Raw genomic sequence first — 15,437 nt, 5'->3', positions numbered from 1 at the left:
GAATGCCGCCTAGGTTTCTGGCTTATGTGATTGGGTAGCTACAGATGTCACTCACGAAGATAGGCTGCTTTGGAGGCGGGGCATACCTGAAAGAAACGCCCCTCTGTGCCCCGCCCACCGGCGGTAGGATGGCGTCGATTGGCTGTTTCGAGGAAAGCGCCAAAAACTGACACGGGCGGTGGGCGGTGTTTCCTTACGTCACTTCCCAGGGACTTCCGGGTCGCTCTTTTTCCCAGGCCCCTACCACTCCGGAACTTCCGGCCAGGGTCGCCATTTTGATTTCGCGACCTTGGACTCCCTCTGCGCGTTCCCTGCGGTGTACTCCGTGCTGTCATGTCTGTGCTGACTCCACTGCTGTTGAGAGGCCTGACAGGCCCTGCCCGGCGGCTCCCAGTGCCGCGTGCCCAGATACATTCCAAGCCGCCGCGGGAGCAGCTCGGGACCATGGTGAGCAGCGGGCCGGGAAGGGCATGGGAGATGCTGGAGGTGGGACTGAGGGTCCCGCGGCAGGTTGGGGGCCTGCCGAGTCTGGAGCGCAGCACCTCGCGGCTCACAGCGTAAAGGGGAGCAGCTGGGCTGGTTTGGGCGCCTGGAGAGCGGCAGTCTGCCCCAGGGTCTCAGGTCAGACCACGTCAGTGCTGCCCTGTCGCTTCCTTGCTATGCAGGCTTCCTTAGCCCCCCGCTCTGAGCCTGTTTACACATCAGCTCATTGGGAGATGCCTGCGGGCTGTCAGCACTGTCGTCGTTAGTAATTATCTGGGGGTGGGGAGGAGGACCCCCGCAGGCTTCAGTAATCCCAGAAACGTGGGAGAGTTTAGCCCTTAATGACTTGCACCTGTTTGGCTCTTTTCCGCGTTTGCCTCAGTGGCAGTTCTCGGCCTTGAATGCGAGTCTTCAGAATCCAGGTTAGTGGGCTTCCATTTAGGAGAAGAGCCCAGAGAGCGCTGCGGCGGTGGAGGAAATAATTGTGACTGTAACTGCAGCCGAGTGCCTGCTGTGTGCCAGGCACTGTGCTAAGAGTGCCGCACAGGTCTCCTTCAGCCCTGCCAGTCATCCCGAGAGAGAGCCAAGAGAGGGCCGTTATCTCCATTTCCTGGCTGAGAGAGCTGAAATTTAGGAGCGGTGCACACCGATTCAGCGGACTTGAACTTGGGCACAGTCCAGGAGGTGGGGAGGGAAGCCTGGCGGGCGGGCTACTGTCCGTGGGGTCGCGAAGGGTCGGACAACACTTGGCTCCTGAACAACAGCAGCAATTGACTTGTCAAAAGTCACACCGCCAGTGGCACAGAAGGAATTTGAACTGAAGTCTGACTCCAAGTCGTGCTGTGTCCTTAACTGCTTTGGGGGATATTCAAGTGGCTGTAAAAAGTCTTAGCTCTGGCCCCAAAAGTTGGGTAGGGAGAAGTTTTTAAGACAAGGAAGGAGAGGTGTATTTTGGAGTTACTGGTCTGTGCAAAGTTCCTGTTGCGAAACAGGCCAGCTTCAAAGCAAGATTAGATCCTTGTCCCTCTCCCTTAACTTTGTAACCTGGGCTGACCCCTGCCACCATATCTGATCCTTTACCTTAAGACCTAGAGTGGCCCTCCCCTGGAGCCTGAACCTTGATTCCTGGAGAGGGTTCTCTGCTGTCTGGGAAGATTACTCGGGCTCTGAGGAGCTTGAGGGAAGCCTTACTCTGGGGGTTCCTTTTCTCTTGTGCTCTCTGTAGGATGTCGCCATTGGGCTCACCTCCTGTTTCCTGTGTTTCCTCCTGCCTTCCGGCTGGGTCCTGTCACACCTGGAGAGCTACAAGAAGCGGGAGTGATGGGCGCTGTCCGCTCCCTCCCCCGAGACCTGACCACCCCGGCCTTTCCTGCTCATGTCTGCTGCATTCCCGGCCGGCCTCCCCTGGATCATGTCCTTCTGTTACAGTGACCTCTTCTGCAATCATGACGTCTTGATTTCTCCACGGTGACATCCTGGGACCACGTGTATCTCTTTATAAGGCCCTGCTCAGTAGGGCCTCCCTTGTAACAATAAAGTCTGTTTAAAGCGTGCTTCAAGGGGAATCCCCTGGTGCTCCAGTGGTTAGGACGCTGCGCTTTCATAGCGGGTGGGGGTGGGGGTTCGATCCCTCGTTGGAGAACTAAGATCTGCAAGCTGCACGGTGTGGCCAAAAAATAATAAAATGATTAATAAACCGCACTTCAGAAACTCACCATGCCTTCAGCCTGGGCTCCTGCCTCTGTCCTTGAGCTGAGGATGGCTTTGGGTGGGGTGTGGAGAAGAGGGCCTGGCCAGCCGCACAGCTCTGCTGTGGCAGGTCATGTGTGCTCAGCCTTGCTCCTTGATGCCTGAGAGGGGTGCTTCCGTTGCATGTTGCATGCTTTCCTTTCTTTGAAGGTTTCCGACTTCTGTGGAAAACCCACCCCGTTGTGGTCGGGCAGCCTTTCTTGCTCCCCCTCTCGCTCCCTTGGTTGTGCCAAGCCTGAGACTGTCTCAGCGTCTTTCTCCCAGCGGGGCCAGCTCTGCGGCTGGAAGCCCCTACTCGGCTCTGGGCTCCGGCTGTTTCCCAGCTGCTCGTTGCCCTGCCTGGGTGCTGGGGGGCCAGGTTACAGTATCTTGCGTTGTTAGGTGAACCTGGGGCCCCTTTTAGCACCATATCTGTAAATGGTCATGCACTGCCCGGCTTCGTTCTCCCTGCCTGCCTCCGTGTACCCTCCCCTCCTTGGCTTGGAGAGTTTGCTGCTCCTCCATTCGTTCCCAGGGTCCTTCCTCCGTGATTCTTCTGGGGGCATCTCCTTAGCTGGGACAGGTATGTGAAACGCGCCCCACTGAGCTGGAACTCTGCCTGCCAGTCTGAAAGGAAGGCTGTGACCCGCTGGATCCACCCCTTTAGTTCTATTTGCTGAGGTGACGTGAATGATTTCTGAGCAGACACAGGCTCAGTGTCCCCTGTGGAGCTGCTGAATGGTGGGCAGAGATGCCAGGTGAAAGCTGAGGAGCTGTGGGTGCTTTAGGCCCTGGGTGTCAGAACACGCATCTCGACAGCCCCTTCTCAGGGCTCGTTTCCTGGTTTCTGTTGACAGGCGCTGCAAGGGGACCCCGCTCACCCTCCCTTATTAGTCTTCCCTGGCTTTGCATGGTGTCCAGTGATGCCTGGTTGCTGTGGGCACAGATTAGGCTGGGAGTCTGCGGTGCTCCACTGCCCTGCCAAGGGTTGGATTTAGGTGTCCCTCGTTTTTGTGCTGCTGGATCCCCAAGGGACACAGTGGTCCCCGTGGCCCAGGAGGCCTAAGGCCCAAAGCTGTGAGTTTTGAACCGCTCCTCAGACTGAAGGGAAGCCAGTGGTTACAGGCCGGATCTTCAGGACCCTGATCTGAGAAAGCCCTTAGGAAGCCCAACAGCCCTTCCTGCCCTTGTGCTCCTGCACCTGCTGGGCGCAGCAGTGAGCTGATTGGCAGGGTCGTGGACTTGGGGGTGGATCGGAGAGTTTAGGATGTGAGCTGTCATGCTTGGATCCCTTCTTCCCCTTGCCCTCAGTGTAACCCCTGGGCCTTAAATCTGGTCACCGTCTGTGTCCCTCGCTTACCGCTAACCAAGTCAGAGGCCCAGGGGCCATTCTATGTAGCGAAAGCAAGGCTCCCTGTGCCCCCAAACAGCATTTTCTGTGTCTGTAGATCTCTGTCGGATCCTGACTCTAGAGGGTGGGTGTCTGTCCTGGTGTGCACACAGCGAGTGGGGTGGGGTGGAGGGAAGGTTGCAGTCATGGCAGAGAATATAACATCAAGCATAGTGGGCCGGGCGTCAGGAGGCCTGGGTTTGAGACCTGGCTTGGCTGCTTACTGTATGACCTTGACCAAGCCATTCAGCCTCTCAGGGTCTCGGTTTTCATGACTGAAGTGAAGGTGGTGATGCGGCAGGAAGGAAAACGTCCTCCCCAAAATGTCCATGCCCTAATCCCTGCACCCTTGTGACTATGTTACCGTCATGGCAAAAGTGTGGTGAAAATCAGGCATGCTGAAGGGGGGTTTACCCCGTAGGCTGAGTGTAGTCACACGGGTCCTTCAGATGGACAGGGGAGGCAGAGACGCCCCTGCGGACTCTGCCTCCTTGGGGCTTTGTAGATGGAGAAAGTGGGCTGTGTTCCAAGGAACACAGTGGCCTCTAGAAGCTGGTAAGAGTTCTCAGTTTACAGCCAGCAGGGACACAGGACCTCAGACCCAGAGCTGCAAGGCACTGAATCCTGCTGACAGCCTGCGTGAGTGGGAAGCAGATTCTCCCTCAGAACCCCTGGAAGGGAACACAGCCTGCAGATAACCTTGATTTCAGTCTGACGAAACCCATACCAGACCTCTGACCTCTCACACTGCAAAACTAAACATCTGCGTTGTTCTAAACCACTAACTGGTGACTAGTTAACAACCGCAGTAAGGAGCCATGGATCCTTCTCCTGGTCCTGTGTGGCTGGATCCTCTGCAGACTTGACTTGAATCTCCACGTGAGACATCTGGAGGAGGAAGGTGTCCGGACAAGCAAGGGTGGAGCGAGTCAGAGGGTGGGGGTAGGGGCGCTCTCTCTACGCAGCCTCTGCCTCTGCTCACTTTCTGCCTTAGGTGGTGTGACCCCTGCAGACAAGTAGCAACTTACCCGCAGCCCCCGCTCAGCCTCATCAGCCTGGCTGCGCCATCAAAGCCTCGCCAGACTGTAATTTTGGAGCCGGCTGCCTGGGGACGGTTGTACATTCCCGCAGTGGCATCTCCAGAGGTCCATTTCCCGGCTGGGCATGGCCCTACTCTTCTCACCCGGGCAGCTGCCTGACTCCTAAGCGTGTCTTGGAAAGGATCGCTGGGGCCTCGTCTTCCTCCCACCTTGAGGCTTTCTTCTGCCCACGAGCCCTCTGTGAGGACTGCGGCTTTCCCAAGGCCCGTGCCATATCCTGTTGCCTGGCCCCCTTCCCTGAGGAACTGGGTGGGCCTGGAAGCCATGTGGCTCCCTAGGGCCTCTGTACTGTCCTAAAACTCTTCATCTGTGGCTGAGGTCACAGAGTCCTGGGTTCTGCATGGGGTCTCTTCTCCCTCCAGCTGAGCGATGCTATGGTCATGGATGCGTTGTCTGGACACATCCTGAGCCTGTGAAGAGGCATCTATGCCAGGTTGGGTCTATGGAACATAAAGTCCCAGGCTGCTGCCCATCACCCTTGTGACTGTTTCCAACAGCAGCCGAAACCCAAGCAGCCGTGCTGCCTGTTCCATGATAGGCCTCAGCAGGCAGGACCAGCAGTGTGGGACCATTCATTTCTGGGTTTGTAGACTGAAAGGTAGAGGTGAACATCTGGAGCTGGTGATTCCTGGCAAATATGCTTTTGGGTTTTAGATGCTTCAGGATAGAGAATCAAAACCCGAAAATGGTAAAAAGTAGCAGGAGAGATGGAATGAGGGTACGAGAACAGTTAGTTATCACCAAATTGACATGGAAAAGAGCAGGGCCAAAGCTTCCCCCTGCCTGACAAGAGGGGGAGGGTGGGCAGCAGGCAGGAGAGCCCCTCAACTACACAGCCTGCATACATTGAGGTGCAAATCTGTTCTTTAAGTACCAGACCCTTGTGTTGAGGGAGGCATTCACCTGGCGTTGGCAGCATGGCTGCAGTCCAGCATTGGACCACAAACGGGATTCCTTCTCACCCTCCGGAGCAACTCTACTCTCTGTGCCCACATTAATCCCAATCCAGCTCCCCTTTGTGTGCTCCCCACCCCCCCGACTCCCTAGTCAAAGGAGTAGGGGTAAAGGTGGAGTTGTCTTACGTCTGTTTTCAAAGTTTTGTAAAGCCAAAACAGAAACAATGCTTTTGTCATCTGCCGCTCCCCACTTGGTAATACCAGTGCTACTGACTGAGGGCTTCCCTGCTGGCTCAGCAGTAAAGGATCCACCTGCCAGTGGAGAAGATGCGGGAGACTTGCGTTTGACCCCTGAGTCAGAAAGACCCCCTGGAGGAGAAAATGGCAACCCACTCCGGTATCCTAGCCTGAAGAATCCCACGGACAGAGGAGCCTAGCAGGATACAGTCCACAGGGTCGCAAAGTTGGATACGACTGAACATGGCATGCACAAGCTACTAACTGAAGATCTAATTGGCAGTTCCAGATTGCGTGGGTAAAATCGGGAAAAGGAATGAACAGTCTGGTGTACTGTGTGTGTGTGTGTTGTGCTCAGTGGCTTTAGTCATGTCTGACTCTGACTCTATGGGCAATAGATAGCCTGCCAGGCTCCTCGTCCATGGGATTCTCCAGGCAAGGATACTGGAGGGGGTTGCTATTTCCTCCTCCAGAGGATCTTCCCGACTCAGGGATTGAACCTGCGCCTCTGCATCTCCTGCATTTCAGGCAGGCTCTTTCCCACTAGTGTCACCCAAGAAGCCCAGTTTGGTAGGAATGGGATCCAAATGGGTAGCCCCTTTGCTTCCTTGAATTTGGAAGCAAACACAAGGATTGGTGACCTAGGAAATATGTGTAGAGTTGATGTGAGAGAGCCACTGTGGGCAGTGTGGTGAGCCCAGGCACCAATTCTCCCTGCTCCAGGACTGGATGTAGCTCATGAAGATATTCATACTATTCTGCACCTGTATTATCACGAATGGAGGGATCTGATTGAGGCTCAGACACGGCCTCCTCAAGTGCTAAAAGACCACTGTCATATCATGGAAAAGGCCCTCCATAGTGAAAGGCAAAAAACCAGTAGCCCTGAAGGTGACTTCTCTAAATAACTGCATCTTCAGCAGCATCCAAGGCCTTGACACTTTTTAAGTTTCCTTTTTAGATAATTTACAGGTGATTACAGAGAAACACAGATTACACAAAAAGATCCTGTCTATCCTTTATCCACTTTCCCCCACTGGTAACATCTTGCGTTTGAAACTACAGTACAGCATATTCCAAGATATCCATATATATTCAAGATAACACTTCTATCTCCAGAAGAATTCTCCTGTTTCATTTTTATAACCACATCCACTTCCCTGCTGCCCCCTACTCAACCCTTGGGAACCACTAATCTGTTTTTCATTGCTGTCAACTTCTATCTTAAAAAAAAAAAATTCTGATTTTCTCATAACCACAAGGGCAGGGAGTCCAAAATTAGGTCGACCTCGAGGGACATGGTCTCTCGGTCAGAAGCAGGACACCAAAGCCCGCTCGGAACCGAGGCTCGGTGGAGGGGGGCGGTGAATTCCCAGAGCTCGGATATTAGCAGAATTCCCGGTCTCTTCGGGTAGGTGATCCTCATTGCATTCGCCTGTGTTGAGTTCTGGAGCCCGCAGCGGGAATTGCCTTCCGTGATTTGAATTTCATTTTCCTGCTTATCTCAATAATACAATCCGCGTTTCAAACTCCAGTGAAAAGAAAACTCAAGTGGCCCCAGGAAGCTCTTATCACCACCTGGCACACTGGGAGCCTGGGAAGATGGAGCCGAGCAAGTGTGCGGGAGGAGGGCTGGCGGGGATCGCCCTCACTTTCCCCGGCTTCCGCCGCTGCGGAACGCGACTGCGAGCCCCTCGGAGGACTACGCCCGAGGGGATCCCGTTGCTAGGGGCGTTACCAAGGAGGGGCCTCGAGGAGGGGCTGTCTTCCGGGGGGAGGCCAACTAGTAACCCGGAAGCGGTCGGCAGTGCGGCGCTGTTTAAAGATGGCGGCGGAGGAACCTCAGCAGCAGCAGCAGAAGCAGGAGCCGCTTGGCAGCGACTCCGAAGGTACCGACCAGGGGAGAACCGCCCGGCCTGGGCTAGCGGGGGCGACGCCGGATGGCCATTTCCCGAGGAAACCAGGGCTGGGGCGGCTGGCGGCGAAGCGAGCGGAGGGCCCCTTCCCCCGCCTCCGCCGCCTCCCCTCCCCCTCACAATGGAAGGAGCCGCCGCCGCGACCCCCGGCCGGACGGGCGGCGGGAGAGAAAGCGGGGCGGGCCGCGGCCCGCGACTCTTCCCGGTCGCGCGCTCCTGGGGCGGGGCCTCGGTCGCTCCGCCCCCACCCCCCGCCCAGCCCCCTCCCCGCTGCGCGCCCGGCTCCCGGGTCCCCGGCTCTCCCGCCCCGGACCTGGCAGTCAGGCCCGGGCCTAGTCCGGCCCCGTCTAGTCCGCCTCCTCCAGAGCGGCCCGAGCTCGGGAGCGCGTCGAATTACGCCGGGCTGCGGAGCACAAAGGGCTGGGCGGGCCGCTGGGGATGCTGCGGGCCGCCCGGGGCTGTGAGCCGCCGCAGGTGTGTGCCCCTGAGGGCAGCGCCCTTCGTTTCCGGTAGAAGCCCCTTGCTTCCTGTCTCGGCATAGTTTCCTTAGACCCCTGAAGAGTTGCACCTCTCAAAACGGTCCCTCTTCTTTTCACTCCTGAGTTAGACACGGGACTGAGGAGGTCACTAGGGTTGGGAGGGATGGCCCAGTTGCTGTGCAGTGTAGGGGGCGGGTGGAGGCCCAGCTGAGGCCCCGGGCTGCTCAAGATCAAAAGGATTGGCCTTAAAAGTCATTTGGCACACAGCACCCCTTCTAAGCGCACACTGAAAAACTGAGCTTTTGGGGACCTAGACCCTACCCCTACCCCCCGCCCCCCGAGGGACTTGTTTAGGATCATGTAAGTTAAGAAAGAACCAGAGCCAGGATTCAGGTCTGCTGGCTCCTCACCAGTGGCTGCTTGGCATGGGGCCCACAGGGTGGACCCGCCCAACTCAGGGAAGAGTGTTGAACAACGCCTCTTAAGGTACCACCTCCTCTCGGCATCACAGTGAAGGGGGGAAGGTGGTGGTATCTGTCTCTGTTCACAGCTGATGATGAGCCTCTGCAGTGAGGTGCCAGAGGAGTTATTGTGGCGAAGAGCCCAGGCTTTGCAATTAGACAAACCTGGGTTTGACCACAGGTCTTCCTCGTTGTGACTTCGGGCAGATGACTTCACCTGTCTGCGTTTTTGTTCTTTGTAAAGTGGGCACCATTAGGAATACCCAGGATGGCAGGCGGAGGAATGGTGTGATTGAGTAAAGCTCTCATCTAGCCGAAGATACTCTGCTTTCTCATCTGTCTTTCCTCAAGAGACCCCATCTGGCTCAGGGGCCTTCCTGGGCTGCTGGGAAGTGATGTTAGAAAGCAGGGGGAGAGGGCTTGTTAGAGCCGGAAGAGTGTACCTTGGGAGGCGGTCACCTTGGCCTGCTTACTTTATTTCCACCATTTATTTATACTTATTTGGCTGTGCTGGGTCTCAGTTGTGCCATAGCGTGTGGGATCTAGTTCCCAGACCAGGGGTCAAACCCAGGCCCCTTGCATTGGGAGCTCGGAGCCTTAGCCGCTGGACCTCCAGGGATGTCCCTGGCCTCCTCCCTTTAAAGATGAGAAAACTCACGCCCAGGAAAGGGAAGGATTCTGTCAAGATCCCACAGTTGGGGTGGAGCAGGGCGTGACGCATGCTTCCAGATTGCACGGCTGCGCTCCTGGCCCGTTCTTGTCCTCAGCCCAGCTTCCTGGAGTGGGGAGAGCTGGGCCCACTGTCATCCTTGGCTGTCTTCCTTCTCCCAGGTGTTAACTGCCTTGCTTATGATGAAGCCATCATGGCTCAGCAGGACCGAATTCAGCAAGAGGTGAGTGGCTGTGGCCAGTGGCCTCACTTTGGGGGAATACATTGGTTGGACTGAGGCCTTCTGTTTGTCTTTACTGTGGAAGCTCCCTCCTCCCCAGGCTAAGCTGGTACTAGATGCCTTTATGGGGGGATGTGTGGTCCCTGTGCCGCTGGGTGACTGGCCCAGCAACTCTCAGCTAGATGTTCGGGCTGACAGGTGTGGGTCACTCCATTCACCTGTCAGAACGTGATGGATTCCCCACCCCGCAGATTGCTGTGCAGAACCCGCTGGTCTCGGAGCGGCTGGAGCTCTCTGTCCTATACAAAGAGTATGCTGAGGATGACAACATCTATCAACAGAAGATCAAGGTGGGAGCCTGGCCGAGGGGGCAGAAGGAGCCCTCGGGTAGGGGCAGGAACCTGGCCGCTTTAGGCCTGCGCTTGGCTGGGCCTGGCCTCAGAGGGTTGGATGGTGGGGGAGCCCTCTGGTCGCTGGTTCACAGGTTGGCAGAGTCTGGAACCAAAAAGACCTTGATTCAGATCCTGACGCTGCCATGTGGCAGCTGTATCCTCAGCAGCTCCTTCGATGTCTCAGAGCTGTGGAGACCTCAGCTGTGAGATTGGGGTGATGAAAGCAAGGGTGCTTGTGAGGTCGCGGGAGACGATGCCTGGGGGGCCTGTTGCCGGCTGTGGGGAGCCGGTGTTCTCAGTGCTCACGGTGGGGCTGGTGGGCAGGGGAGGGTGCTGGCTGGGACACAGTCCTGCCCTCTGCTTCCGTGGAGAGGCAGGCAGCACTGGGGAGAGGGGCCCCTGGACCTTCGTGCAAGGCCCTGCTGCCTCCCTTAGAAACAGAGGTAAGTCCCTTAACCACTCACTTCCTTCTCTGTGAGCTGGGGGTTTGAAATGTGACAGTGAGTGTGTGTACACAGTGTCTCCTGGGCATAGCCTACTGCTGTTGCTGCTAAGTCGCTTCAGTCATGTCCGACTCTGTGCGACCCCATAGACGGAAGCCCACCAGGCTCCCCAGTCCCTGGGATTCTCCAGGCAAGAACACTGGAGTGGGTTGCCATTTTCTTCTCCAATGCATGAAGGGAAAAGTGAAAGTGAAGTCGCTTAGTCATGTCTGACTCTTCGAGACCCCATGGACTGCAGCCCACCAGGCTCCTCCGTCCATGGGGTTTTCCAGGCAAAAGAGTACTGGAGTGGGGTGCCATTGCCTTCTCCGGGGCACAGCCTGAGGATTTAGTAAATGCTACTCATCCCCCTTCTCCCCCAAAGATCAGAGCTGCTTAGAATCTTCCACCTGCAAGGCTGGCCTTTGGGTTTAGCCATTTGAGGGGCCAGGCAGGTAACCCAGGTGACTGGAGGTGGCCAGGTCAGGCGGTGAACAGTGGCACCACAGCCCAGCTCCGCCAGTAGCAGGCGGTGGAGCCTCATGGGGCGAATGGGAGCATCCGTGCCTGTCACTACAACTCCATCAGTGCTTCCGAGACCAGCCAGAAATCACTTTGTTGTAAAATCTCCAGACTCCTGACAGCTGGCAGCTGATTCACATTTCAAGAGTGTGGGCCAGACCGTGCACATGCAGGCCGGAGCCCGCTGCGTGTGGCCTGTGGGCTCCTCTGCCCCTGCTCAGGGTGTTCATGGTTTACCCTGGAGGCCTCTGGAGAGAAGAAGGCCCTGGCTCTGGGGCCCGACAGACCTGATGTTGAGTCCCGGCTTCCCCCTCCTCTGTGATCTTGGGCAGCACACTAGCCTTCTTGGGGCCTCTTGATCTGCCAGCTCTGCATGGAGAGGCCTGTCTCATGGGTTGGGCGTGAGGCTTGCAGGAGAGGACGGTGGTCAGGTGTAGAGCCCAGCGCCTGGGAGGTGGTGAGTCCCTCCTCTTCTCCGTGTGGTAGGCTGGCGGGGCTCAAGGCCTGCCTGTCACATGGGGCCACCCTAGTAAAGTGGACAGGCCACGCCTCTCAGGTTCTTCCCCTGAGTCAGTCGGCAGATGTTCAAGTGTCAGCTGTGTGCTGTCTGGACAGAGGCCTGCCTCGGCGCCTGACACCCGCCTGGGCTGGGCCTGAGCCCACCTTAGCTCCCTGGGAGGAGGCAGAGCGCAGTCAGCAGGGCTCCTCTGTGAAGGGGGACCCTGGGGGGAAGCGTGGGAGGATAATGGGCCTGGCACGAGGTCAGTGCTCGGAGCAGGTCTGGTTGTGGCAGGGATTGGGGCTCTTTGTACACGTTTTGTCCCGTTTGAACACTTAGGAGCACACACTGGGGGCCAGGCAGTTTAGGCTCTGGAAATAGTGATGACTACAGCCGCCAAGTCACCATGGCAGTTCAGAGTGGAAAGACAGCCGTTAAGTCAAGGCCGCTCACATGCATGGCAGAGGTGGTGAGTGCTGTGGACACAGTCAAGAGTGAAGCTGGCCGAGGAGCTGGGGGCGGGGATTTGTGGCTTTACCTCAGGTGATGTCTGATGAACTGAAAGAGGCCAGCGAGCACGGCGGGGCGGCCATCCGGGCGGAGCCGGGGCGGGGGGGGGGGGGGGGGGGGTGCGGCCGGCGGGCGGGAGCAGAGACACGGGTTTGGAGCCGAGAAGGGAGTCGGAGGGAGCCGCGTGTTTAATGGGTTTCTGTGGTCACTGGTGCCGCGGTGGGGAGAGACTGAGCAGTGAGTGAGGTGCAGGCAGGGAGACCCGTGTGGAAGCTTCTGCGATGAAACCGGCCCTAGATGGAGTTGGAGGGGGCAGCGGCGCAGCCCATGTCAGGGGAGACTGACTCTCGGGCACAGTGGCCGGGGGCAGTGAGGGCGGATTCCGTCTGCCTGGGAGGGTTTGACTCCGCGGCTGAAAGGCGGGGAACTGAAGAGAGGCGGGGACGGCCACGCGGGCAGAAGCCGCCTGTTGGCTGGGCAGCGTAGAGGCGGTGCAGCCCAGGCAGTTGAGTTGAGGGGAGAGAAGTGGGCGGATGAAGAATTACTGTTTAAATCCCAGGAGGTCAGGAGACACCGGGGCTGCCCCAGGCCTGAACAGGTTCATGCAGCAGGGGCTGTGGATGGTCGCTGGTGTGACTGTCTTCTGGCAGGTGACACACGGGTCTTGAGGAAGGGTGTGTGGTTGGGTGGCGGCCGTGACCACCACGGGTAGGTGAGGAGGGGCAGCGGTGAGGTCGGAGGGCGTGGGGAGGGTGGGGGAGGAGGGAAGAAGGGGGTTCGTGACACCACACCTGTGGGTGCCGGGGAATGCTGCTCAGCAACCGTCTGGGGGGGAGTGGGTTTGACTGCCGGACTTAGGAGGGCGTCTGTGACCTTCACTAGAATAGAAGCCAGCTGGGCTTGCGTTCCCAGCAGAAAAGAAACGGAGACAGTGGCACAGGCGGCTTCAGGAGCAGTGCTGCCCTGCGGGAGAGCAGAGAGGTGGGGCAGTAGCTGCAAGGGAATTCACGGGAGCAGAGCATTTGTTTACAGGCGGTGGGTCCAGTGTCCGGAGGGAGAAGCTGACGATGGGGAGGGGAGGGCAGACTTCAGGAATCGTGTCCTGAGTCCAAGGGAACATGGCTCTGGGAGCAGCCTTGGACCTTCCAGGGTTGGAGAGTGAGGCCCCGGGGGCCAGGGTGCCATGCGGGTGATGGCTTCTTAGTGGAAGTCCTCAGAAAGGAAGCACGGTCATCGGGAAGATGACTGGCTGGGGGCTTAAGGTATGTGGAGGAGGCAGGCGAGATAGGCGTCAGGGGGAAGGGGAGGGGAGGGTGCTCAGGCTCAGGGAGTGAGGCCTGGCTGCCGGACAGTGCCGAGGGCCGGAGCCCCGACTCCTGAGGGGAGATTGAACAGACAGGAGAAACTCCATTGAGCTGGGGAGGAAACTGGGAAAGATTGAACCAGCACTTGTGAGCAGGCAGGGCAGGGATTAGATGGAGATGAGGGGGGCTGTTTCCTGCCCCAGGACTGTGCCGTGGGGGCCCCCAGTGCGGCACTGCGCCGTGTACACTAACTTGTTTGCCCTGGAGCTCTCAGGGTTTGAAAGGCTATTCACTGGAAAAGCTGCATCTGTCAAGGACCCATTCACTTGCCTGGTTTTATGAAACAGTAGCCCTTTAGGCTCAGCAGCATGCATGGCAGGCCTAGCGGCTGATGACCACTTTGGTGACTGATGCAACCAATGTGTCTATAATTCATGTTCCTGAGGCTCTGGGGCTCCCGGCAGCGGGTTGTTAAGTGACCCCCATTATCGGAGTCAGCAGCCAAGGATGGCAGGAGGCTGTTGTGGTGTGACCTCTGTTGGGGGCATTTCCTTGGCCTGCCCTGGTTTCCGCCAGATGTTGATGGGCACGGGGTGGGGTCGGGGCTGCCTCTCCGCAGGACCTCCACAAAAAGTACTCATACATTCGCAAGACCAGGCCTGATGGAAACTGCTTCTATCGCGCTTTCGGATTCTCCCACTTGGAGGCGTTGCTGGATGACAGCAAGGAGTTGCAGCGGTGAGGAGGCGCGTGGGGGAGGTTCCGTGAGGGGTTCCGTGGGCTTCCTCCTCCCTGTCGGTGGCTGGGAGGTGCGTCTCCCCTAAGGCCCAGTGATGGTCTGGGCCCTGCTGGGCCTGGCCTGCTGGCCTGGGAGCCCATGCCACCCTCTCCCACCCGTCCCCAGGTTCAAGGCTGTGTCTGCCAAGAGCAAAGAGGACCTGGTGTCCCAGGGCTTCACTGAGTTCACAATTGAGGATTTCCACAACACGGTGAGCCCAGCTGCCCGCCGCGGGGTCGGCCAGGGTGGCGGGTGGTGGCCTGGCAGTGGTGACCTGTCTCCCCCCTTGTCTCACCCTCTGTCCCCCTCGGGCGCAGTTCATGGACCTGATCGAGCAGGTGGAGAAGCAGACCTCCGTGGCCGACCTGCTGGCCTCCTTCAACGACCAGAGCACCTCGGACTACCTGGTGGTCTACCTGCGGCTGCTCACCTCGGGCTACCTGCAGCGCGAGAGCAAGTTCTTCGAGCATTTCATCGAGGGGGGGCGGACCGTCAAGGAGTTCTGCCAGCAGGTGCTGCCCCCTCCCTGCTCCCCAGCCGTGGGCCCCTTTTCTCTCGAGCCCTGTGGGGGAGCCCGGGGGGGAGGGCCCTGAGCGCCCCCCTGAGCCGCCCTGTGCTGCAGGAGGTGGAGCCCATGTGCAAGGAGAGCGACCACATCCACATCATCGCGCTGGCGCAGGCGCTCCGCGTCTCCATCCAGGTGGAGTACATGGACCGCGGCGAGGGCGGCACCACCAACCCCCACGTCTTCCCTGAGGGCTCCGCGCCCAAGGTCTACCTGCTCTACCGGCCTGGACACTACGACATCCTCTACAAATAGGGCTGCCTGGCCCGCCCGCCCCTCTGCCAGGCGCTAGACATGTACAGAGGTTTTTTTTGTGGTTGTAAATGGTCATACTTCACTCCCCACCCCTTCCCTGTCACACGACCTCCCGTGTTTTATTAAAGGGGACGCTGGTGGTGAGCCGCGTGTGTGCGTGTCCCTGCTCGGCTGCTGCCCACCTGGCTGCTCTGTGTCTGGCTGCCCCCTTCCCCTCAGGTGGGTTCCTCTCGGCCTTTCACCTGTCCACCCCCAAACCTCCCCGCCAGGAGCAGTTTTGAGGGGTCTGGGCCTCTCGGGGACCCTTCCTGGTTATTGGGGTTCTGCTTCCTTCCCTTCAGGCCGCCATCCCTTCCCTGTTTAGCTGGCCAGGGCTTTCCCTGGGGACCCAGGAGCACCAAAGCTTCTAGCTGCTCCCTCCGGGGCCCTGCCCCCACCCTGCTGTCTGGCCGGAGCCCCGGCCACCTGCCCTCAATCAGGGCTCTGCGTGGTGGAGTCCTGGGTGGAAAGGGACTGCATGATGCTGCAGCCTGGCTCAGGGCCGGGGGAG

The 15,437-nt window shown here is 58.3% G+C and overlaps 2 protein-coding genes across 2 annotated transcripts; both read left to right on the top strand.

Moving 5' to 3' along the window:
- The first annotated feature begins 246 nt into the window (after window positions 1-246).
- On the top strand, window positions 247-2,036 carry COX8A (cytochrome c oxidase subunit 8A). Its single transcript, XM_088832289.1, has 2 exons — window positions 247-447; window positions 1,709-2,036. Exons 1-2 carry the CDS (start codon window positions 334-336, stop codon window positions 1,802-1,804), a joined length of 210 nt encoding a protein of 69 aa, XP_088688415.1. The 5' UTR covers window positions 247-333; the 3' UTR covers window positions 1,805-2,036.
- A 5,570-nt stretch (window positions 2,037-7,606) lies between these two features.
- Window positions 7,607-15,031, top strand: OTUB1 (OTU deubiquitinase, ubiquitin aldehyde binding 1). Its single transcript, XM_055415669.2, has 7 exons — window positions 7,607-7,723; window positions 9,522-9,583; window positions 9,832-9,930; window positions 13,909-14,027; window positions 14,194-14,278; window positions 14,385-14,579; window positions 14,690-15,031. The coding sequence occupies exons 1-7, from the start codon at window positions 7,660-7,662 to the stop codon at window positions 14,885-14,887; spliced, it is 822 nt and encodes a 273-aa protein (XP_055271644.1). The 5' UTR covers window positions 7,607-7,659; the 3' UTR covers window positions 14,888-15,031.
- The last annotated feature ends 406 nt before the right edge of the window (window positions 15,032-15,437 follow it).

This window comes from Moschus berezovskii, chromosome 25 (assembly GCF_049115385.1).
Source record: "Moschus berezovskii isolate FMDL1 chromosome 25, NW_MosBer_1.0, whole genome shotgun sequence".
Lineage (NCBI taxonomy): Eukaryota > Metazoa > Chordata > Mammalia > Artiodactyla > Moschidae > Moschus > Moschus berezovskii.
The sequence above is the reverse complement of the archived record's forward strand: the minus strand, read 5'-3'. Positions and strand labels throughout refer to the sequence as shown.